Source organism: Leptopilina boulardi, unplaced genomic scaffold (assembly GCF_019393585.1).
Source record: "Leptopilina boulardi isolate dan_hultmark-lab unplaced genomic scaffold, ZJU_Lbou_2.1 LbouV2_354, whole genome shotgun sequence".
NCBI lineage: Eukaryota > Metazoa > Arthropoda > Insecta > Hymenoptera > Figitidae > Leptopilina > Leptopilina boulardi.
Genome location: NW_026137923.1, coordinates 211,408 through 236,780, shown reverse-complemented (window position 1 = coordinate 236,780; position 25,373 = coordinate 211,408). Strand labels below are relative to the sequence as shown.

The 25,373-nt window shown below is 25.8% G+C and overlaps 3 protein-coding genes across 4 annotated transcripts; 1 reads left to right on the top strand and 2 right to left on the bottom strand.

Moving 5' to 3' along the window:
- Window positions 1–851: 851 nt before the first annotated feature.
- On the bottom strand, window positions 852–11,907 carry LOC127286428 (serine proteinase stubble-like). Of its 2 annotated transcripts, XM_051312854.1 has the most exons (9): window positions 11,544–11,907; window positions 11,368–11,448; window positions 6,253–6,438; window positions 4,162–4,238; window positions 3,635–3,735; window positions 3,133–3,232; window positions 2,621–2,833; window positions 2,068–2,181; window positions 852–1,717 (listed from the first exon to the last, which is right to left on the bottom strand). In XM_051312854.1, the coding sequence occupies exons 1-9, from the start codon at window positions 11,638–11,640 to the stop codon at window positions 1,562–1,564; spliced, it is 1,125 nt and encodes a 374-aa protein (XP_051168811.1). In that variant the 5' UTR covers window positions 11,641–11,907; the 3' UTR covers window positions 852–1,561. The 2 variants fall into 2 exon arrangements, with proteins under 2 accessions (XP_051168811.1, XP_051168810.1); XM_051312853.1 differs by lacking the exons at window positions 11,368–11,448; window positions 11,544–11,907 and adding an exon at window positions 7,399–9,006.
- Window positions 11,908–16,248: 4,341 nt separating this feature from the next.
- Window positions 16,249–20,174, bottom strand: LOC127286427 (ATP-dependent DNA helicase DDX11). Its single transcript, XM_051312852.1, has 8 exons — window positions 19,903–20,174; window positions 19,018–19,744; window positions 18,403–18,879; window positions 17,766–18,313; window positions 17,425–17,648; window positions 17,026–17,290; window positions 16,730–16,860; window positions 16,249–16,554 (listed from the first exon to the last, which is right to left on the bottom strand). Exons 2-8 carry the CDS (start codon window positions 19,695–19,697, stop codon window positions 16,312–16,314), a joined length of 2,568 nt encoding a protein of 855 aa, XP_051168809.1. The 5' UTR covers window positions 19,698–19,744; window positions 19,903–20,174; the 3' UTR covers window positions 16,249–16,311.
- A 542-nt stretch (window positions 20,175–20,716) lies between these two features.
- Window positions 20,717–24,451, top strand: LOC127286425 (very long-chain specific acyl-CoA dehydrogenase, mitochondrial). Its single transcript, XM_051312849.1, has 8 exons — window positions 20,717–20,912; window positions 21,654–21,855; window positions 21,926–22,144; window positions 22,220–22,648; window positions 22,734–22,997; window positions 23,095–23,451; window positions 23,543–23,755; window positions 23,854–24,451. The coding sequence occupies exons 1-8, from the start codon at window positions 20,839–20,841 to the stop codon at window positions 23,989–23,991; spliced, it is 1,896 nt and encodes a 631-aa protein (XP_051168806.1). The 5' UTR covers window positions 20,717–20,838; the 3' UTR covers window positions 23,992–24,451.
- The last annotated feature ends 922 nt before the right edge of the window (window positions 24,452–25,373 follow it).

The following is a 25,373-nucleotide window of genomic DNA, read 5'->3' as shown; positions in this document are numbered from 1 at the left end:
AGAAAACTCAAAACGCTGTTTTGCACAGTAATAATATAATTATATTAAAACGCTAAAAAAAGTTAAGGTCACCTCGAAGATTTCAAAAGCGCCAAGTGATAATAATTTTTGAATTGTTGACTAAGAAAATTTTTTAACAATTTTTTTTTTTTGTTTTCAGTAATCGAAAGTTTTTTTTATACATTGTTTCCCTCCCTTATGATAAATTTTTCAATTTTTCATATAGAAATGAATCTTTCTGCTTTGTCGTGCTGTGAAATTTTGAGATGACCTATTAAAAGAAAAAAAAATACAATTTTAACAAATAGACAAAAAAAAACTTCTTGTTAAATAGATACTTTACTACGTTTCTTTCATACTGGACGCTCTTTTTCTGAAAAAAATATGTATATTGTATAATAATGTAGAGACACTTACGGGTAAAGTGGTCTATAAATTTGTAACGAGCTAGCTAGTGAAATTATCAAGGGACTCCCGAGAATCGCAAAACACCTAATTTACGATGATTAATAAAATACGTTTACATTAATACAGTTTTCAATTATTTGTAGTTTCCTATCTTGTTTCTCAACTTTCAAAAATTAATTTAATTAATTTAAATATTTTTACATTATATCAATTACTAATTTCGTAATTAAATTTTGTCCCAACTTGTGTATTTAATTTCATAAAATTTTATAAGAAGGAAATTTCATAGAAGATTTAATGTAACATGAACATTTAATAGAAGACTTAATTGAATAAAAATTTAATAAGAATTTAATAAAATTATTATGCCTGAGAAAATTAAATAGAGAAAGAGGAAGTAATTAGTAATAAGATAGTAATTAGATCAAGTCTTTTACATCCGATTATTTTTCTTTTTTTTTTTATTAAATATTTGCCAAACACAATTAATGTATTTGGATATAAAAATAATATACAAGATTTAATCATGGCGAGTTTGAATAATTGAAAGATTCTATTTTGATGATTAAGAGAATCTTTTCGAAATTTCAACAACCTGAGATTTCATTTCAGAATTGAGATTCAAATGGCCTTTTTTATCTACAAGACGCAAATATAGCAAATCGTTAAAGAAAAACATAATTTTTTACTTTTAAATGGAAATCGCATTTATTTTTTTTATTCCATAATAAAGTGCTAAAATCCGTTTAAAATTTAATAACAAAAAAAACTGAATAATTTTCCCGTTCAGTCGTTCGTTTCTTAAATAATAATAGATAAGTGATTTTAATTTTGAATAAATAACACTTTTTTTCAAGTTTAATTTTGTTCTTATCCGTCCAAAGCAAAGCTAGATTTTTTTTCGTCATAAATTTTACTTTAAGAACGTAAGATAAACTTTCATTAAACTTCTTTCTTTTTTTGATCTTACTTATATATCACTTCTCTCATTGCTTTCTTCAAGAAAATTGTAACTCGAAATGTAAAAAAGGCATTTTCTTGTAAATGTTTAGAAAGAAACTTTGGTAACTCGAGTAGCTCTACTCTTTGTATATCGTTTATGTTTCTTTCGCTTTCGTTTCTTTCAGAGAGATAAAAATGCAAAATCTGTCCATTAGCTCATAACTTTATCTATCCATGGTACAAACTTTTGGATATTTGTGTAAACTCCAGGCAAATGTTCACGTCCACAACCAATTCCCCAAGAAACTAGGCCAATTAGGACATGTCTTCCTTCCACGGACATTGTTAAAGGACCTCCAGAATCCCCCTATTGAAAAATATTACATTTATAAAAACAAAATTTCAATTTTATTTACTTTTTCTAAATAATTTCTAATATAATAATTAAATAACAATATTTATCAAATTAATTTTCAAACGGAAATTTCTGTTTTAAAAAATTATTTCAAAGCAGTCGAAAGTAACAACAACAACAACAAAAAAGAGTGTATTTAAATTACAAAAAAATTTACAAAAATTGTAATTTTTTTTTTTTAACAAATTGGTTCCTTTTTCACAAAATAAAAACTGACAAATAAAGAAAAAAAACTTTCTTTACGATTCATAAAGGAAAGTGGATAATTTCTTAAATTTAAACATAATGTGAAAAATAATTACTTGACAAGAATCTCTTCCGCCTTCTTTGTATCCAGCGCACAAAAAAACATCGTGAATTGTTTCCCTTCTACCTGCAGCTCTAAACCATCTTTGACACCTTTCATTCGGAATCACCTAAAATTTAAATAAAATTCAATATTAAAAAAACTGAATCTTAAAAAAAAGAAAATTAATTTTTTACAATCTTGTGTATAATTTTTCTAAATGGAAATTTTTTAAAATGAAAAAATAATTTATAGAACAAATTTTTTACGAATTTAATTCATACTATATTTTAAAGAAAAATTATTAAAATTCGTTGAAATTTGAAGACTGTAAATTAATCTCGTTTTCTCAATTTACAGCTTCCACTGGAAATTTCCAGAATGAATAATAATAATAATAATAATAATAATATTTTAACTATGAAATCTCATCGCAAGATAAAGTAAGTAGTGAAAAAGAAATAATAAAAATCGTCTTTTGCCTACTTCTTAGTTTAACACACAATTGTAATCTGAAATTTAGAAAAGTCATTGTGAGTTTTCCATTTTGCTTTCTTTTATAATTATACCTCGACTTCGACTTCCTGTAGTACTGTCGGCGCTGAAACTTGACCGTGTCGTGTTCGTCCCCAACCAGCAACCGTAGCCGATCGTCCTGAGAGTTTCAAATTTCTCGCTGGCAAACAAACCGGCACGATATGTTGCTTAAAAGAGACCGTCCTCGATAATTTGATAAGAGCCACATCATTACGAAAATCCGATGGTGAATATGATGGATGTACCTGAGAAAAAAAGAAATAAAAATTTTATAATTTATATTTCAAAAATAAACCCAATTTTAAAAATTTTATAATTTTTCATTAAATGTAATAATTTATTTCAATATAATTATTGTTTATTTTTTTTTTAGAATAAAATAAATAGGAAAAAAATGAAATTGTGTGAAAATTTCATTTGAAAAAAAAAAAAAAAAATGATGAAAAGCATGATTAGAACTATCAGGAAAAGAAACGGCATTTCTCAATGTTGAATAACTTCCACGTAACATAATTTTCCTTTAGTTTTGCTTGTTTTCTCTTACCTCTTTTCGCTCAATGTTAAACTCCTCGTGAAGTAATCGTTCTGAAGCGTCCCTGACGTCCCATTCTCCAAGCCTGACTTTTAAGTTGCTGTTCGGAGACCTATTGCACGCAATCTCTATATTCAACTTTGTTCCACATATATAAGTCACTTCAATTAAATTAAATGTAGTCACAGGTCCTTATTGTCTTATTTTTATTTTATTTCTTAAAAATCCACTAATTATATTTTATATAAATAATAAATAATTTATTTTTTTTAATTTTGGTTTTGTTGTCCAATTTTGATTATTTTCAATTTTCCAAAAAAATATTTTACAACTTTTTGCTATATTGAATTCAAATTAATTTTACAATTAAATATTGAAAAACAAAAAATAATTAATTTGTTTTAAAAATTAATAAAACTAATAAAAAAAAACAATTATAACACCTTCTCATACGATGAGAATGTAAAAATGTTTTTAATCTGTTTTTTTATTTTTAAACAAGAGAAATACTAACGTGGCAACACAATGAGCAGCAGTTACAATCCACCGATTGTTGAGTAAAGCTCCCCCGCACGAAAGCTTTTTCGACAGGAATCCTGATTTGATAATAGCGGCCTGAAAAAATGAAAATGAAATTCCGAATAAAAATATTATTCGCGAATAAATAATATAAAATAAAGGAAACAAAGGAAATTTATTTTAAATGAGGAAAAATATATGAAAAATAATTAGATATTGAATATAATAAATTATAAAATAATAAATAAAAAATCCAATGGAGAAAAAAATTATAAAAATTTTTAAAAATAAAGAAAAAAAAATAACAAACAAAGCAATACTTTGTGCAAAGTGAATTGAAAAGATTTTCATATAAGATACACATTCAGAAAATTTATATTAAAAGGATACGTGAAGGAAGGAAAGGAAAAGTGTTCGACGTTGTACGTGTGAAAGTATCCGTGAAATTTATGATGGAAGAAAATGGAGCGAATCTTTTTTTTTTGAATAGAGAGAAATTGATCCCTTGCATAAATCTCTTACCTGCCACGGATGACTGCCAAAACTAGAACTATGTCCACCAACAATTCTGTTACTTCTCGTGTAAAGTTCTCCGCAACCTATAAAGAACAAAAAAAAAAAGAAACAAAATATCATTTGTCAAGTTAAATGAAAAAACAAATAGGAAATTATGAAAACAAATGTTTCAAAATATTTCCTCTATCTTTTTTTCACACCGAGTTCCATTCATGGAGATACCATATAGTAAAGTGCTCTGAAATGATAAAGCTTCCACAATAACCACAGAATAGGTGCAATTTTTTCCTGAACCTTTCATTATTTGTACTGGTTTCAACATTTTCAGATACAGTATAGTATTAAAAAAAACACTGGTATTTGTAACAAAAAAAAAAAAAAAAAACTATAGTAATTTGTCGTGTGTCTCTATAATGATTGAAAATAATCTCAATCGAAGAAAATAGTATATATTTGAAAATTGTTGTTTTTTGTTTGTCTTTCATTGAATATTTTTTGTCTTGTAGGAATTGTTTAAAAAAAAATAGATAAACGGTATTTTCCAGTTGAAAAACTGAAAATTGTCCTGTTTTTTGTTTGTCTTCCTTTAAATATTTTTTTTGTCTTGTAGGGATTTTTTTTTAAAGAAAAAATAGATAAGAAGTGTTTCCAGTTGCTTAAAGATTCAATAGGCAGAGAACGAAGATAAAAATTTGAGCAACTGATGTGCAAGTGTCTCGTCTTTTTACTTTTTAGTAAAGAGAATCTCTCACATTTTCCAATCCTTCCGTTCTTGCTACAGAGAAGACGAGAGTTTAAAAGTGCACTTCGGAATTTTTTTTTTTTTTTTTTTGAAACTATTTTGAAAGAGAAACTCAACTGTCGAGAATGTTTTTTTTCAACGCTGCTCGAAAAATAATGTAGATAGATATAATTCTGAAAAATTCTACTTTCTTTAATGTTCTAATTAATAAATTAGTTTTTAATAAATAATTATTATTATTTTACATAAAAGCTATTTAGTTTTTTTTTTTAATTTTCATTATATAAATCAAATTTTTCTGAAATTTTGTTAATTCTAATTGTTACTGCTTTTGGAAAAAATAATTAATAAATTTTACTTTATTTCTATTTTAATTCTATTTTTAATAAAAATTTAATTAAAAAATATATTAAAACTAAAAAAAAATCCAAACATCGCAAAAAAGTAGAATTTGTGTTTTTAGAAAAAGTGTACTTTATAAAAAAAAAATTTTTCAAACATCTCTCTATAAATTAATTTCACATGGGAAAGAAAAAAAATTTCCTCAGTCCCTCAAGAAGAATTGGTGAAGTAAAAGAAGAAAAAAAAATGAAGATTTGCGGAAAAGCAATATGTGCAAAATGAATTTCCAAGGAAATTGGGATCTCTATTACCACGATATCTAAACGAATCCACGGAATTGGAATAATCCTCGACTGGATTATAAATATCAGTAGTAGTAGTAGTGGTAGTTGGCAGATAATTGTCGAAATCCCCGGTACCAATTGCAGCTTCAGGTCGATTTACGAAAGGATCATGGCCAGATGCACTGGGGCGATTTTGAGTCCATGGTGAATACGATGGTTTATTGCTTGACGATGGTTTGTATGTGGAGTGTGTGTAAACGTACGAAGGTCGATGAACATTGTGAGTGTATCCTGGTTTCTGATGCATTGCATTATTGTATATATCTACTTCATCATCCAGGTATGGACGTTGATTCGCCAAATTTAACGAGAAAGCTAAAGTTCACGATAAACAATATTTATTTGTAAAATCAATTTTCAAATCAAATTCTCAACGCTGATAATAATTCTTCTATAAATAATTAATTTTTTGGCAATTTTTTTTTTAAAGTTTTCTATCTTTTTGAGAAAAAAAAACTTACAGTGAATACAATTAAATTTTATAAATTAGAAATTTATTTACAAAAATTCAAATTTTTTTTTATATAATCTATTTTATAGAAGATAACTAATCCATTTTTCTCGAATTTTTTTTTACAACTTCTGCAAAACCTTTATTTATTTATTTATTTTTTTTGATAAATGCGAATGAATTTGATTTGAAATGAATAATTTTTGAAAAATACTCACTGGCATTTTGGAGAAGTCCAGAAGTGGGTTTTGTCACCTTTTCGGGAATGTCGTCATCGTCGACGCAACAACTCCAAATCATACCTCCGGAACAAAGATCAACGGGTCGACCACCTCCAAGGACACAACTTATACTAAGGCCACATTCAAATTTTGCGCCCTTGTATTTACACGTCTGAGGAATCACTGAAACCAAACAATAGAGTCATTATCCTTTAATCACTTGTCCTTAAAAAAAAAAAAACAATTCTATTTCAATTAAAACCAAATGATTCTCATTTAAAAACACCTTGAAGAAGATAAATATTTTTAGGAAAAATATTATCATCAGGTTCTTCACCTATAATCTCTTTAAGAAATTATCTTTTTTTTTTCTTTTTAGATTAGAACAAAATTGTGAATATTGATGAAAAATCGGTTAAAGAAACTTTAATTGGAACTAAATAAAATAATAAATAAAAAAAAAAAATGTTAGAAAATGTAATGCCAGGTCAGGTTTATGTTCCTCGAGAGAGATGTCATTCGTCACAGCTGCCTCGCTCGTAAAGGATCGTTTGCTCTGTTTCTCAAGGTAAACGATCGGCCAACCACTTTCGTTCCGAATCGCAGTTTTGTAAGTGAAATTTAGGACTCCACTCGCGAATGAACGTGAAAGTTTCCAAGAATCAGTATATATATATATATAAATATAACTCGCCCATATTTTTATCAGGTAATTTTTAATTACAATCACTATCGATTTATCTAATTGTTAAATTTCTTCTTCCTCAACTTTACATTCAACGGAATTTGTATTCAACAAAAAATATTTATTTATCCAAATTTTCATTAAACATAATTTTTGTTTGAACGAATTTTCATTCAGCAGAGTTTTCATTTAGAAGAATTTGAATTTAACAAAATCCAATTTGCAATAATTGTTTTTTTAAATTCTATTAATAAAAATTTTTCATTGTGAAAATTCGGTTGGAAAAATTCGGCAAAAATAAAAATTCGGTTTTATAAACAACGATCAATTAGAATTTCTAACTATAATGAATTTTAAAGAAATATTTAGTCTAAAAAATTAAACTTCCATGGCTAGTTTAAATCTCTGAGAGAAAAAAAAAAAAAAGAAACAATTCTTCGTCAAATATCGTAACATACTTTTGCCAAGCATATCCATAATTCCGCTCTGAATATCAGCTCCATGACCACGATGATCGTTAACGTAGGTAAAATTTCGTTTCTTTCTAAGAGCCTCGACAAGAAGAATTCCCTGCTCTTGACTATTGAGCTTTCTTCGTCTTCCCTGTCTTCGTCCAGTTCCCGAATTATTATTCAAATCATCCAATTCTCCATTAGTTCGTTTTTTACTAAGATCATCTAAAAATTGCTCAAACATTACACTCTCATTATCATTATCATCATCACTCAAATTCAAAAAATCCTCCTCATCATCTTTTTGATCATTAAATCCCGCCGAGTTCCACTCTTGATTTGGATAATTATTTGTAACAATGGGAAATCTATTTTCACCACGTGAATATGAAAGAAATCCACTATTAGAATTCGAGGAACTTCCCCTAATGAAATCTCGATCGATCACATTTTGTATAGTACTCTCGATGGCTCGATTTTGACGAACGTACTTGTTTGCCCTCGAGTTTGCCGCCAAATCATTGAATAGCTGATCTTTAGCACGATTATTGCTTTCGTCGTCGAATGAAGTGCCATCTCTTCTGTTGCTGAATTCATAATCATTGACAAAAGCTCGTTGACCCGCCAATTGATGGGTGGCAATCGGTTTCACAAATTTCGAGAGACTTCGTGATGATAAACTTGAAATACTCGGCGATTTGTAATTCAATATTTCCTGAATATCGTGTTTTCCATTGATTACATTCACGGCTATTATCAGCAGCACGTACCGAAAAGTCCACGAGATCCTCAGCTGCATGATCTATGAGAATTTTTTTTTTTTTTTTTTTTTGTTCCTTTTTGTCAGTCTTCACTTTCTTTCATTGCAAATTTTATTCACTCTCACGGTTTGTGATTAAATACTCCTGGCTTTTCATTTTATGATCAAGTTACGAATTTTTTTTTTTTCAGAAAAAAATTATTGTCACCTACTCCACTGTCTTTGTTTTCTTATATTTAGTTTATTCACTCAAACAAAAACATTTTCTTCCTCAAGACACTAATTTAGAAACGGATTTTCAGAATGAAATTCTAATTTTCTGCTTCATTTTTCTCGTTAATGGAGATTTTCTCGAAATTTATGTTTTTACACTGCTTGGAAAATTTTGAATTCGAAAGAAAAATTTAATCTTCGAAATATTTTGGTTTGATTTGAAGAAAATACATTTTCTCGTTGAAAATAAAGAACAGATTTGCAAAAAAAAAAAGAGGAAAAATTTCGAAACCTTGGATTTAAACTGAAATTTCTAGAGGAATTTTTTTTTTTTGTTTTTTTGTAAAAGAGGGAAATTTCTTGAAGTATTCCAAGGAGTTTAGAAAATGTTGTCGTAGGTCAATCTCAAGTCGGCGTTAATGGTCTCATCTTTCGTTGGCGTGTTGATCATGTTAATTTATGATAATATCCGTGAAATATTTAAATATTTGGCTGGTTGTGTTTCCTTTTTTTTTTTTTTTTGTTTTTAAATATTCGATGAGTGAAAAGTCATGAAACACCCACGATATCACAATGGAAACGTGTAAAGAACGCGACCTGCACGTGGACTGACTTAAGTCAATATCTGGGGACTTGATCGGAGCCTTGGCTGCTTTCACCGACATCAGCTTTCCCGAGGTGTCTTCCTCACATTTTGTACCCCTCTCCTTTGAAAATAAATATGTCCAACACCATCCAAGTCCTGGTACCTTTCCATCCACGTCTAGGAGATTCCAGAAGTCGCGATTATTTCTATAAATATACACATATAATAAAATTGTTTCTCTCAGAGATTTTAGCAATTTTTTAATAATTCATTCCTAAAAGAGTTACAAATTAATTAAAAATTATTAATTATAATACAGGTATTGGATTGAATTAAAGCCGCAAAAATTTGGCGAATTTTTCTTTTAAAAAAATGTTTACTTTTTCCTAAAGAGAAAATTAATTTTATAAATAATTAGAATTTTTGTGAATAAGTTTTATTAAAGGAAAAAATTTAAATATTACTCAGAGAAAGCCAAGTGTAGTGACAACTACTCTTTTCTATATAAAAAAAATTTTTTTTTAAAGACTCTTAAAACAAATTCTCTAAACTTGATTTTTATTTTCAAAATGTTTTCTAAATCTAAACATTTTAGTCTTAAAATGTATATATAATACGATACTTTATTCCTCTTTGAATTATGTTAAGATGAAAATTTATGAAGACTGATTTCTTTCGCATTCTTCAATAAACCTCGTTATTTGATTAAAAAAAAAATCTCTTCAACTCATTGATTCATTATTTTATGTTCCATAAAACTCGATAAAAATTGTGATTTAAAGTAAAAAATGTAAAGTGGTCAATAAAATAAATCAGTGAGTAAAAAATTTTCTTTAAAAAAAAAAAGAGAGCACTATAAAATTATCATCTTTAAGATTAAAATTTAAAATAACTTGAATATCATGTATTTGTCGTAAAAAATAACTTCCGACCTAGTTCCGTCAAAAGTACTATATAATATTTACAACAATTATGTAAATTAAATTGTAATAGTAAATTTAAAAAAATAATATTTTTAAATAAATAAATGATAAATATTAAGTGATAAATATTAATTGTAATAAATGTTATTTTTTCAATATTAATTTTAATAAAAAAATTTTATAAAAAACAACGAAAAATTGATAATACAAAATGTGTGCAAATTTTTGTCCCATATCTTATAAAATTTATAAAAATAATAAATTAAATAAGTAATGAGACTGGACATGAGTTTCCGGTTGGATGCATTTGTCCGGGTTCAAAAGAAACTCTTTTGTCACAAGCAAGAAGGATGTATGGCCTTTCTCTTTCAAATAAAGAACTACACTGTCCATGTGCTTGTAATTCCGTAATCTCTTCCGCACACATAAAAGTCAATGCCTTCCTCTTTTGGATTTTCGTCTTATTTTTTTTTTTTTAAATGAAATAAATGATTTAAGAAAATACTTTGAAATCTCGTAAAAGTCTAAATAATCGTGTTTGTCCTTATTTTTTAAACTGAGCGTCAACCGTAACATTAATTATATAGTATAATTCGGGCTTTAAAAGGCGAAAGTTTGTCACATTTTCATTCTTCCAAAAAATTTAATTAGCTCTAATTTTGTGTTTTCAGTTATTATAATATCAAAAAATATTATTTCTGAATTGTTTCTTTTTTTCAGTAATATACTTTTTTTCCTAGTTATTATTGTTTAATTAATTTAATTTAATTATTGTCATTAACAATTTTTCTTTTCTTGATTTCTATATGATTTTTACGATATAATAAATAATTTAACAAAATTGGTTGAACATTAAGAAAATTTAAAAAAAAAAAAATTTAGTCGAAATGAAAATATAAAAACACCAAAATCAAGAGTAAGTAATAAAATTTCAAAAAGAAAAATTAAATTGTGACAAATATAGGTAGCTATACAAATTATTACCTTATTACCGAAATTTCAAAATTTACCAAGTTACTGTACTTCAAATTTTGAATTAGAAAAACAAAAGCCTATTAACTGTTGCTTAAATATGACAAATATTATTTAAAGTTGCGTACATCTGATTTCAAAAATCGTCGACGAAGACAAATTAGCCGTTATTTTTGATTTCAGAGATAGTGAAAGTCTTGGTATTGTTTCTCAAAAGACATATATGAATTTATATATTTATACGTTTAACGAATATTAATGTAGTTTCTTTTCTCAAGAAAAATCAAAGAATATATTTTCACCTTTCATTCCAAGTATTATATTCAATAAACAAATATTTTTTTTACTTGAAACTTCTTTTGCTTTATATATTATCAAAAAATTTACATTTTATAAAAATAGATTTAAATTAATGATAGGTAATTCACTTAATGAATTAACATCAATAAATAAATGTATTAGAGCGGAAAAAAAGTAATTGAAGAAAATTATAATTAGTAAAATAAAGTAATTAAACTCACGTCCAAGTTGATCAAAGAATCGTGATTCATGATGATTGTCAATTTTATTTCCTTCGGCATCTGGATGTTCGTTTATTGATTCTAGAAAAAAAAATTTATTTAAATGTTATTTTTTTTTCAATTATCAACAATTCTTATTACTTTCAGAGACAACTTTGAAAAATCAATTAACTCACCAAAATTCGATAAAAATTTGTCGTTTCTCCTTTGCTTTGCCAAGGAAGGTGTAGTTACGATTAAAAGGATAATGAATGGCACAAGAAAAACGGCCATATCGTTTATTGTAGAATAGAAAAAATTAATTAACGGTATTCAATGACTTCAAATGGCCATTTACATAATTATTAAGTCGTATTTTCATCTATATCAAGTTTTAAGAGAAATAATAAACAAATTCTTGCACTCATTGTGCCGTTAATTATATTACGAATAATAATCTTCATAATATAAATAAAACATTTTTTTAAAAAAAAGAAGGCAAAATTATTAGAAATATTTTCTGAAAATAGAAAAATTAAAAAATAAAAACAATTAGAATAGAAAATTAGAAAAAAGAAAATTTGTTTAAAAATTAATTCCACTTAATTTTTTAACAATAAAAATAAATTCTTTTTTTTTGACAATAAAAAGATAGATTTTCATATCTATAGTAAATTTGTCTTAATAAATTTTCCTTTCGTTCAAATTTGATAAATTAATTCTTAACTTTCATTTTTTTGTTCCTCATCAATTTTGTGAGATGTTAAAAATTTTTAATGATAATAAAAAAAAAGCATCTCTTTTTCCTCATTTTGACATCGCGATCCTCTTGTGTAATTATCAATTTGAAAAATAAAATTCATTGAGTTCAGTGTACTGTTGTTGGGGTCTTGAATTTACAAACTCTGAAGAAATGACTGAAGAAGATGGCTGTGTGTATACACTCCAGCGAAAAACTAGGACACGGAACCAGGCCACTGAAACAAGTGGAACGCACAGTGCTGCTATAAAGTAACCAATTCTGATCTATATGGAGAACATCAGTATTATAGTTTTAGGATTTAGTGAAAGTTCACCGCAAAACTTTCGACAGTAGTGACATTATGTCTATTCAAAAAGTCTTTGTATTCAAATAAAAAAAAATAAAAATAAATAAAAGCACAACAGATTTTTCTTTCTCTCTCTCACTCTCTCACTTTTAATTAAAATTAAATTATATACCTCGCGGCTCTCCGAATCATCAACTTTTCTCTTCAGTTTTCTTATTCTTCAACTTTCCTTTTATTGTTCTTTTTTTATTTACACACGATTTTAAAATAAAAACAAACACATTAATTAAAATTTAGAAAAATTTTCATCAAGAAAAATTTTTCTTTGAAAAGAAAAAATTTTTTTTTGAAAAAAGAATTTTTTTAATACAGAAAGAAAATTGTTATAAAAATTAATAAAATCTTTTATTAAAAAAAATATTAATTCATTACTGTTAAATAATTCAATAATTTTTTTTATAATTGATGAAAAAGAAAATTGCAGTTATAAATTCGAATACGTGAATATTTTGCAAATACTGATTATTCATTTTGTGTTTACAATTATTTTCTTTTTTTTCTGTTTTAATAAATAACGAAAAATTAAAAAACAATCGTTTGATAACGACAATAATTTCTCTATTTAATATTCAAACGTTGAAAAGAAAATTCATTCTTGAAACTTGATGTCCATTTAAAATGCCAGAGAAAGTGAAAATATTTTATTTCAAATCTATTGTAATTATTGTAAAAAAAATTTTAATTACATATCAATATATGAGCGATTCCATGTGAAATTTACCAATGACAAAATCTTTATAAAAAAAAAGGTTTATTTTTTATTTTTTTATAAGTGTTCAAATTTTCGAGTTATATAATTTGTTTTAAAAAAATAACAAAAAATAAATAAACTTTGTGCCAAAAATTAAATTTTTGTTTTCTTCATATTTCAATAATTATCTTATTTAGTAATAATATTAATTAATATTTATCATTTATTATAATAACAATTAACGATCATAAAAAGTTTTTAAATTACGATAAAAAATGAAAGTGGAGAATAATTCTTTAGTAAACAGTTTAAAAATTAAAAAATAAAAAACAAAAATTGAATGAAAAAATTTTGATACAAAGAATCTTTTACTATTCTGCTTTCTATTATCAAAGAAATATTGATTAATTATTGAGAAGCAAAACACTTTCTTTCAACAAGGCAACTAGATTCAATGATAGCTTCGGAGTCAATGAAAAGGAAAACTTCATAAAAAGCAGTCTGTTCATTTCTCAACAATGCAGTCATGTCTGTGAAGGAGAAAGGATAAAGACCTTAACATTGAGAAATATCAAGGGCAATTTTACGCGTCAATTCAAGCGTTATTCATTTATTAAAATTATCTAGCACTTTCATAACAAACATTTATTTTTTTGTTTTGAATAAATTAACACTTTTTAATTTCTACATAAATTAACACTTTCAATATTACTTTTATCAATTAATATATTAAAGGTATCAAAATATTATTATAATCACATATCAAGTATTGTCAAAACTTTTTTTATCAATTCTAATTTTTCTTTCATTTCGTTTTTTTTCCAATATTTCAAAAGACAAAATTACCATTTCTTTCTAATAGATTACCTTTTATTACCCTATTATGTTTCCAACAAATTTTTAAACAAAGTACATATTTCATAACAATGATTTCGAATATATGTCACATTAAAAAAAAAAAAAATTATATTTTACGAAACCTAATACTTTTTTAATTAACTTTTTATTTATTTTGATTTGGAAATTTCTTCTTTTATTATTTTTAACAAAGGCCCGTAAAATAAAATTATTGTTTAATTTTTTAATGAATATGAAAAATGAATTTAATTATCATATGAATATCAATATAAAATTGTGTTATTTAATATAAATAAATAAATAATACCTATATCTACTTTTACATTAAAAAAATTAAACTAAATTTTATTTGTTTTTTTTATTAATTAAAAATATATAAGAGATATTAAAAAACCTATAAATTCTCTAAAAATTAATTAAAAAATTTTTTAATTCGTTTTTAAAATATTTATCCCGATTATCAATAATTAGAAAAATCTGATTGCTTTAAAAAAATGAATGAAAATAAATATTCCAAATCGAAAATACTCACCAATTTTCTACAGCAAAGAATTCCTCTCAAAATTATTTAAATCCATTGAAAAAAAGTTTCGGTTTCTTCTAAAAACTTTTTTATTTTTTGCTTCGAAATATTCCTTTTTAATCACAAGCGCACATAATTAAATATTTTTTGAAGAAAAATCACTTTTTGCACGTCTATTAAAATGTGTTCGAGCTATGAATATTTCAGTTGAATTTCTTTTTTTCGCGGAATTTTGAATGTTTATATCGAATGTATTTGAGAGTAGCCGGTGAAATTTTTTATTTCTTTATGGGCCATGTGAATAGAGCACCGCGAGATGCGGTTGACTACTGATGAGGACTTGAACCACCAGCATCCAAGACACTCTCTTCCTTGTCATGTCTTCTCCTCACTCTCACCTGCTGGACCAAGTCTCATAATTAATTTCCCATTTAAGAAAAAAAAATTTCCTCCACCTCCTCCTTCACGAAAATGAAAAAAAAATGTGCCACTCCATGGCCTGAATTAATTATTTTCACAAGTTGTTAGATATCACCTAAAACAGAGAAATTCAATTAAAGAAATATAATTAATTTTGTATTTATTTCTTTACATATATATTTTTTTTACTTTTACCTGTACCACTTTTTTCTCATCTCTTGCAGCTTACTTTCCCTTTTTTTGACTTGCCATAACACTTAAAATTTATTTCCGATTTCACGCAAGAAAGCTTTAAATTGACTCAATTTCAATTCAAAATTTAGACTAAAAACACTAATAGTGTGAATTAGATTAGAAAATATTTGAAATTTTTAAATAACTTAAGAATAAATTTAATCTGAAAATAGGAATTCTAAATAAAGATTTTAAAAATTATAAAAATAATTTGTTTTTATAAATCACTTTTTTTAAGTTAGAATTTTGGGAAAAAAGTAGAAGGTATTACAAAGTTTTTTTTTTTTTTGATAATGGCAATTAATCGGTCGTTTACGATATAAATAAGTTTAATAAACTTTTACGAGATGGTGAACGAAAGCGAAACACTTTCACATGATTGTTCCTCTCTAGGTCATGGAAGATCTGTAATCGTCTTATGCGGTCTTCTCTGAATTTCTTTTTTTTTTCATATATACTGTATATAAACAATTATTTTGAAAGGAAACTTAATTTTCCTTGAGGTAATATTCTTTCAAAATTTGATAATTTTTTTTTCTTCTACAAAAAAAAAGGAAAATAATTATATTCTATTTCTTCGGCATTCGACCTTGGAATTAAAAAAAGGCTAAGCAGTACTCTCACTTAGTTACGTGAAATTTCTCCATATTTAAATTTACGTATTTGCCATTTTGCACTCCAAATACAAACTACGTACTCACGACACACGTCGCATAGTGATAAATATTTCAAATAAATTTGCAAGTGAAAGCCGCACTTTACATATGTGTATATATATATATACATTTTTTTAAAATTATCTATAATATATATTTTAATTCAACTTCTAATTTTAATATGAAATAAATAAACAATTCTAATAACTGAAATAAAAGATTACATTAATAGAAAACAATTTTGAGTTCAATTAAAATTATTAATGAATTTTTAATTGAAAATTAAGAATTAATTAAAATTACTGTTCAAAAACTGAAAAATTCATTTAATTAAAAATCAAATCTAAAAAATTACTAATTAGTGTAAAACTTATTTTTTTAGAAATTTGGTAAAGTAACTTTAATTAGGTATTTAAACTTTGTTTTCTTTTATTTAATAAATATAAACAATTTAATTGCTTGAAATTACTTGGATTAATTGGATGCTTTTTTTCCGGCAAAAAACTTAGCCATGCTTCCAATAACGGATCCAAAGGAAGTATTAATTGCCACTGTACGTTGAATCCAGCCGGGAAGTGCGTTAATTTTATTTGAATAACGTTTATCCAGTAAAATAACAGTTGAATAATCTCTACTGTGTCTAACGGCACGACCAATGCATTGATTAACAGCTTTCATACATGAATTTTCATAAAAAATATTTCCAGCTCCCGGTTTCTAAGAATATTACGTTAAATTGACTTTAAATTTAATTAAATGAAGATAAAACAAAATCGAATTAACTAAAAACAAATTAATCAAATAAATTAGAAAATAATTCAAAATATAAATTAAATAATTTAAAGTATAATAACAAAATAAATTACTGTAATTTAATTTCCTAAGAGCTTACCACACTTTCATTTAGATATTTTATCTTCTCTTGAAGTTCAGGTGATTTAATATTTGGATAAGGCATTCCCACGACAATAATACATCTTCCCAAATCATCGGAAAAATTCAAACCCTCGCTTAATTTACCACCTGAAATTAATAATTTAAAATAATAAATGTTTTGGAATTTAAAAAAATTGACTACTTTTTTTTATTTGAACTGTTACATTCTCTACCTAATTGATTGAAATTCATGTTAATCGATTTACTTTTAAATAATTCAAAAATGTAAATTTGAAAAAAAAAATGACTTACCAACAACACTAAATAATAACGAGCCATTTTGTGGTTTTATGGGATTTTTCACAGCTTGTGCATATTTTTCCAAAACTTGATTCACTTGTGATGTTAATTTTGGTTCTCGAAAAATGCATTTTTTACCACCAATTTTAGCCAAAACACCAGAATTTTCTAAATATTTGTAAAGCAATTCTTCATAACTGTAAGACGGCAGAAATACAACAATTCCAGCTGGAACAATGTTACAAATATTTTGTAAAGTGCGACCCAATTCACTCATCTGAAAAAAAATTCATTTTTTTAACGTTAATTAAAATTAAATCTTTTTTTAATTTATATAAAAAATAATATGTAAATAATATTATCACATCGAATTATTATTTTTTTTATAAACTAACGTGATAAAAAAATTACCATTTTATCATTTCCTCGATTTTGATAATTAAATTCAAATTCAACTCCTGTGGGTCCTTTAGTAACTACATTTGTCAAAATATTTTCCTTTGGAATTACATGATCACATGAGAAAGTCATTATTCTTTCAGGATTCGCTCCGGCGCCAATAAATAATTGTTCTTTAAATTCTGACATAGGTTCCATTGTACCTCCAGCTAAAATCACAGCTCTTGCTTCTTGCACTGTAAATGAAACATTTTTTAATCAAAATTCAAGAACGTTAACATACTTTATTTCAAGTAATTATTATTTCCAAATTCAACAATTTTTTTTAAATAATATAAAATTAAATAACATACCAATATCATGAAAATGAGCAGCGGGATTAAGAAGAAGAAATTTCAAAGTTCCTTGACCAACTGTCACACCAGGCGTAACAAATATTCGTCCATCAGCATTTTTCGTTAGTAAATATTCCAAAAAACTGTTTATTAATATTAAAGGACTACTGTTATAGTCTTCACTCTCTTTTTCAATTAATTTCGTTTCTATTTCCTCGACGACATCTTTATCTTGTAATTTATTTAAAAATGCCTTTACTCCAGTTTCTTTTTTACTTATTGTATTTATTATCACTCCATTCTCATATTTATCTGCATATCCTCGCAATTTATGAATGAGTTTCGAATTTTTTATAAATTCTAATAAATGAAAAATATTAACAGAATCAAGTTCAGCAATCATTTCAAAGTCTCTCACAGTATAATGTTTAGATAATGCTTCTTTACTTGTACTATCATTTGGTTGTGATTTAAAATTACCTCCTAGCATTTTCATGAGTTTCTTTAAACAAAAATTTAATTGTGTTAAATACATTACACTCTTGGCAGAAAAGAGAGCTTGAAATCTGTAAAAAGGGAATAATTTAAGAATTTAAAAAAAAAATAGAGAATACAAATTTTAATTATCTTAAATGAATTTTAAAATATTTATTACCTTTTTTGATATTGAGAAATTTGATTGTAACAATGAATAATATGTCTTCCATTAATTGTAATACTGTGCATTCTTTCAATTGCTTCTAAAAGATTATGCGCTTCGTCAATTATTAGTATATTATTTTTCAAATTAATTCCAGAACTGTCTCTAGTGTTTTTATGCAAAATTGAATTATATGGAACTAAAATTATTTGTCCGTCTTCAACAGATTTTCTAGATCCATAATAAGAACATGTATTTATTTCTTCGGCTTTATGAGCAATTTCTTCGACATCTTGTATATTTGTTAAAATTTCCGCTAGCAACAGTTCTTGATCACCAGGTTTAAATGGACAGCCACTTGTTGATTTCATCTTTTTCAAAGTCTTCTCCTTTTTCGAAGTCGTTTTCTTCCTTTGAAGTTGTAAACACTGATCATTAATCATATTAACGTTTCGAAGTTTCTTCACGGATTTATTTATACAGTAATTTTGTCTGTAAATGAAAAAATAAATTCTAATTATTAGAGATTTTTATCAATTTCTTAAAATTAAATTTTTCATTAAACTTTATAATGTTTTTTTTTTTATAGGATTTTGAAAATTTAACTAAAGTTAAAAGGAAATTATTTACCTCGAAGCGAGAGGAACAACCGAAACACTTTCAGAATAAGGGCTACTCTTCAATTCTCCAACAAATTGTGAAAGTTGTGAATGAGTTCTTGAGCAAAAAAATATTTTACAATTTTTATACAATTCTAAAGATTCATCTTCATCGGATGCATCAGATTCGGAATCCATTTCATTTAGAAGGAGATCTTCATCATTATTATCTTCAATTGAATTTTCATTGTGAGTTGTGAGTTTTTCTTTCTCGGAAATTACAGGAATTTTAGGTTTCACGTAACGCTTCTTTGTTTTCTCTTCTTGCTTTAAACGTTGTTTAAATTTATTTTTCTTTTCTTCAAATTTCATTATTGCATCTAATTTTGCTTGTAAAATTTGTCTTTCATTTGTCAAGCCTAATTGTTGAGTCTGCAGTGAAAACCAATCGTTACCGCATTCTTTCGTGAGTTCATCTATTTTATCATTTATTTCCATTATTTTTTTATTTAAAATATTTTTCTCATTTAATTCGTGATCTAAAAGCCATTTTACTGCACCACAAATTATGGAAAGTGACTTTCCAGTACCGGTGGGACTTTCGAAAATCCCCAAATTACTATTTTCCAGACACTGATAAAGTTGTTTCATAAATTGATTTTGAATGGGATAAGGTGGAAAAGGAAATGGAAAATTTTCAGGCGTTTCCATTTTTAAAAAATAGTCAATTATTTATAAATATATATATATAGAATTACCTGAAAGATAATAACTAATTAAGAAAAAATTTAAAACATAACCTAAAACTGTTAAATCTATTTTATTTATTTTAAATATGAGTATTTCTTATTTTTATTTATTTATTTATAACTGTAAACAATTTCCTAAATATATAATAAATAAATTGTGCATTTACCTTCAATTTTAATACTATTTTTCTTGTAATTTGTTTTTGACATAAATTTCTCCCGCCAAAGGAACAAAATGCCGGTTAAAGAAAAACATTGAAATTAAAGATTTTAATCATAGACATAAACTATAAATCTTATTACTATTATTCATAAAAATCAGAAACTCGTTATTGATACTTAAAAATGTGTAATCATTTTACTTATTTAAAGAAATATTCACTTTTTTTGCAAGTGGAAAATTCAATGGATGAAAAGTTTTGTTAATTTTGACATCTTAAATTCCTAACCTTAAAAGATAAACTTTTGTTTATTTCGTTCATTTCTTTTATGCTTTAATTCTTTCACAATTAATATATAGATTATAAATAAGCAAAAAGATAAAAAAACACAATTAATTTTACAATGTTTATCAAAAAGATAAATTCAAATGAAATAATATTGATTAATTAAATTTTTTTTAAAATAATATTTGAATTTACCACACTTTGAACTTACACAGCAGCGCCATCTTCAAATTAAAAATACACACTTACGTACCTATGAAAAATAGTTGAGTGTCACAAAAATAATATTGCAATTCTTTTATTGTTAAAAAGATAACAATTAAAATTTGAAGGTTTTGTACATAAAAGCATAATATATACTTTTACTTTCATTTATTTAAATTTATTTGAATAAACTTTGATTTTAAAGAAATAAAGATAGAAAAGTTAATTTTTTTTTTAAGTTTGTACATATACGCCTCTGTAACACTTTTTAAAGACATTTATAAATGTGTTAGTAGATGACGTTCTGTATTTGACCTTTAATAGTACATATTATAATTGTGTGAGTTAGTTTCGTGTGTAGTTGTACATCTGTCATCTGTAACAAAACATCAACTTTGTTATCTCCACATTTTTCAGTTTTGTTACCTAATTTTAATTCTTGTGACAACAATCATGATTCGTATTTCAAGCGTACTTACGACTGCATCCAAAAATTTTAACAAATTTTTAATCAACGGATCTGTAAGGTAAGATTTCTAATAATTTAAAACCTGTACTCTGCAAACAGACTTGTTGCTTATTTTATACAGTATAATTTCTTTTTCAATTGTAAAAATTATTAAACACTTTTTACTATTCAAATTACAATAATTCATTCAGCATTGTCAACAATATTTGAAATGAATTGAGTAATTAATTGTTTCTCAATTGTTTATATCACTTTTCATATAATGACTTGTCATATTTCTTTTTTGTTATACAAATGAATATGTCCTTTGCTAATATAGTTCTTAATTTTTGTAACCTTGTTCCTTTAAATAAATACAAAAATACTTTTTTTTTAAAGAATAAAATTATTTTTCAATATAGAATTATTTTAAAATAATAATTTCAATAAATTCTGTGCAATTTTTTTTTTACAAACGTGAGAATTAAAATACATCCATGGACTTTGACCTCCTTGTATATTTAGATAATTTTTCTCTAGTTTTCTAATCTTATTATTTTATCAATAACGGGAAGTTTATTTTTATTAATTGAAGATAACAATTAAATGTGTTAATTTTAAAATAGGTGTTAATCTTCTATTAATGTGGAAAAAATTTCTATTTTTGAAAATTTTTGAAACTTAAAAATTCTTTACTTTGAATTTAATAATTTATTGAATTTCCTTTGACATTTATTTTTATTTAAATTCTATAAAAATTGTCACTATTGAGAGAAAAATTTCAAATATATTGTTAATAATTGAATTTTAAATTAAACAGATGTCTTGCAACACAATCAGTGCCAAAGGCTGTGAAAAGCGACAAGGCAGAAGCGTCCAAAAAAGAATCTCAATCCTTCACGATGAATTTATTTCGAGGTCAATTGCAAACATCGCAAGTATTTCCCTATCCGGAACCTTTGAATGAAGATCAAGTTGAAACTTTAAAAATGTTTATTGATCCGGTTGAGAAATTTTTTGAGGTAATTTTCAATTTTTTAAATTTAATTACGTTTTTTTATCATAGTGAAAGGGAATTTGAATTTTTCACAGGAAGTTAATGATCCTGTTGCAAATGATAAAAATTCATCGATTGATGAAAAAACAATGAAAGCTCTCTGGGAAATTGGTGCTTTTGGTCTTCAAGTACCACAGGAATTTAATGGACTTGGCCTCAATAATACTCAATATTGTCGTTGCGTAGAAATTGTTGGACAAAATGATCTTGGAGTTGGTATTACATTGGGATCACATCAAAGCATTGGTTTCAAGGTTAATTTTTTTTTTTTTTTTTTTGAATAATTTCAATTTAAAGAAATATTTTATATAGAATTTATTATTTAACAGGGAATTCTTTTGTTTGGAACACCAGAACAAAAAGAGAAATATCTTCCACGTGTTTGTGCTGGTGATTTTGCTGCTTTTTGTCTCACTGAACCGAGTTGTGGTTCTGATGCAGGTGCAATTAAATCGCGAGCTGTAAAATCAGTAGACGGAAAGCATTATATTCTTAATGGAAGTAAAATTTGGATTTCAAATGGTGGTCTAGCAAATATTATGACAGTTTTTGCCAAAACACCAGTAAAAGATCCTGTGAGTGGTGTTGAAAAAGAAAAAGTTACCGCTTTCATTGTGGAACGTGATTTTGGCGGTGTCACTTCTGGACCACCCGAAGACAAAATGGGAATAAAATGTAGCAATACAACGGAAATTTTCTTTGACGATGTCAAAATACCAGTGGAAAATGTTTTGGTTAAGGAAGGCGAAGGTTTCAAAGTGAGATTTAATGATTGTTAAATTGTTAATTTTTATTAATGAAATTTAAGATGTTATTCTTTTTTTTTTAAATAATTTGTTTTAGGTTGCCATGAATGTATTGAATAATGGAAGATTTGGAATGGCTGCTGCTTTATCGGGAACTCAAATGGTTTGCATAAAAAAAGCCGTAGAACATGCGACACATCGAGTTCAATTTGGCAAGACAATTGATAATTATGGCTCGATACAGGAAAAAATTGCGAGAATGTCAATGTTGCAATATGTTACACAATCACTTGCTTATATGATCTCGGGAAATATGGACCAGGGCAGTCAGGATTATCATCTAGAAGCTGCCGTGTCAAAAGTAAATATTTTGAATAATAATAGAGTTTATTATGGAAAAAAAACCTCTTTTTTTGAGATTTTGAATTTTTTTATTCTTATAATTTTTATTTTCATAGGTATTTGCATCGGATGCTGCCTGGTGGGTTTGCGATGAAGCAATTCAAATTCTTGGTGGAATGGGTTACATGAAATCTGCCGGATTAGAACGAATAATGCGTGATATACGTATATTTAGAATTTTCGAAGGCACTAACGATATTCTTCGTCTTTTCATTGCTTTAACTGGTATTCAATATGCAGGAGGTCACTTGAAGGAGCTTCAAAGAGCATTTAAAAATCCTACAGCGAATTTAGGTTTAATTTTCGAGGCAGCTGCGAAAAGAGCAACGAGAGCAGTGGGTCTCAGTAGTTTACCTAATTTCACTCATTTGGTCCATCCAAGTTTATCCGAGAGTGCCTCTCTTTGTGCAAAGGTTAGCTTTTTAATTTTCGATTGCTTTTGTTATCTTCTTTCATATTATTTCTTTTTTTCTTCTATTTTTGAATTTCTTTTTACAATTTCAGAGTATAGAATCGTTTGGTCAAACGATAGAATCCTCACTTATCAAATACGGAAAGGGAATAGTGGACGAGCAATTTATTTTAAATAGAATAGCACAAGCTGCCATTGATACTTATACGATGTCAGTAGTTTTAAGTCGAGCAAGTATGGCAGCGCGTAAAAATTTACCAAGCGCTCAACATGAAATTTTAATGACCCAAACATGGTGTGCAGAGGTGAGAATTTTACACTATATTAAAAAAAAAAGAAAAATTTTCATTAGGAAACAAATTTTCAATATTTTTTTAACCGAATTCATTTTTTTATATTCTAGGCATCGAGTCGAGTTGCTTACAATTTGAAAATCATCAACAGCGGCAAGCATTTGGATGTTTTTAATAAATTAGGAAAAATTTCAAAGACTGTTTGTGAAAATGGCGGTTGCGCACACGTAAATCCGCTAAATTTCTAAATTTAATTCTAATGTAATTTAAATGATAAACTAACATTATTTGGAATAGTTCGTCTGGAACGAAACATAAACTGTGTTAAATTAATTTTAATCGAATAATTTTTCTATAATATAAGAGAAAAAAAATATATTTTTACAATTTTCTCTATACGAAATGTCAATTTATAAAGGAAATTTATAACTAATTTTTAAATAATGAATGATGATTAGAAGTGATAACAGAAATTAATTACGAGTTTAAGAAATTGTTGATAAAAAAAAGTATTTGTATATATTAATATTTTTAAAAATCAGCGCCCATAATATGTAATTATCTTTAATAATATTTTTTACATTTTTTTTTTTTATTCGAATTAATTCAAAATGATATTAACAATCGATTTAAGAATATTTTTTTAAATCATAAATACACAATATATTGTAAATAAATAAATTCAGTGACTGAATTTCGAAATCTTTATTCGTTTTTTTCTTTTACTTATTTCCAATCACAGAATACTAAAATAAATGTTTACATAATTGATCATCACACGGTTTTAAAAGATATTTTGTTCTTTTTTACAGCTCTTTTTTTCATCAAATTAAGTTTATAGAATATCACATCGCAATTTGTCGAGAATATATATATACTAACATTTTTTGTTTCGTTTTATTTTAATGATTTATTAATTTTTATTGCAGTTTGTCTGAAGATTTAATAATAATAATAATAATAAGAAAAAAATAATAGAGTTAAACAACTTTTACAATATTTTCATCGACATGGAAGCACACGAAATATCTATAAATGTCTCTTCATTTTTTTTTTTTTTTAATTTTCAGAGAAATGACTAATCATGCAGAAACATCAAGTAAATAGCGATTAAATAAGTTAATTTCAAGTCAAGTTTGAGACACAAATTACATTTTACGTATTTCCAATTTTATTCTTTGTAAATTGAAAATTAATCTTTATAAAATGTATTGGAAAATCAGAAAGTTTTCGAAAAATTAATTATTAGACTAGAAAATAATTTGCAAAAATTAATTAGTTCCCTCTAATTGTGACATTAAAATATTTTCCACTGACAGTAAATAAATATAGTATAAAAAAAAAATTATAAATTTAAAAATTACTTAAAGATTTTATTCATAATAATAATTAATTAATTAATAATGTACAATTCAATAATGTCTGTTTCTCAAATTTTAACTTGCAATGAACATATGACGTGTTAAAACGACAATTTGCCAAATATAGCGATACGTAATTATCATAAAAGTAGTATGAAAAGTTCCTCATTCTTTCTACATGTAGAGACGATGAATAATAATAATTAAATGTCTATCCGTTTGAATAATTATTGAGACAATGATTGCATTCCACAATTTTTCAGAAAAAG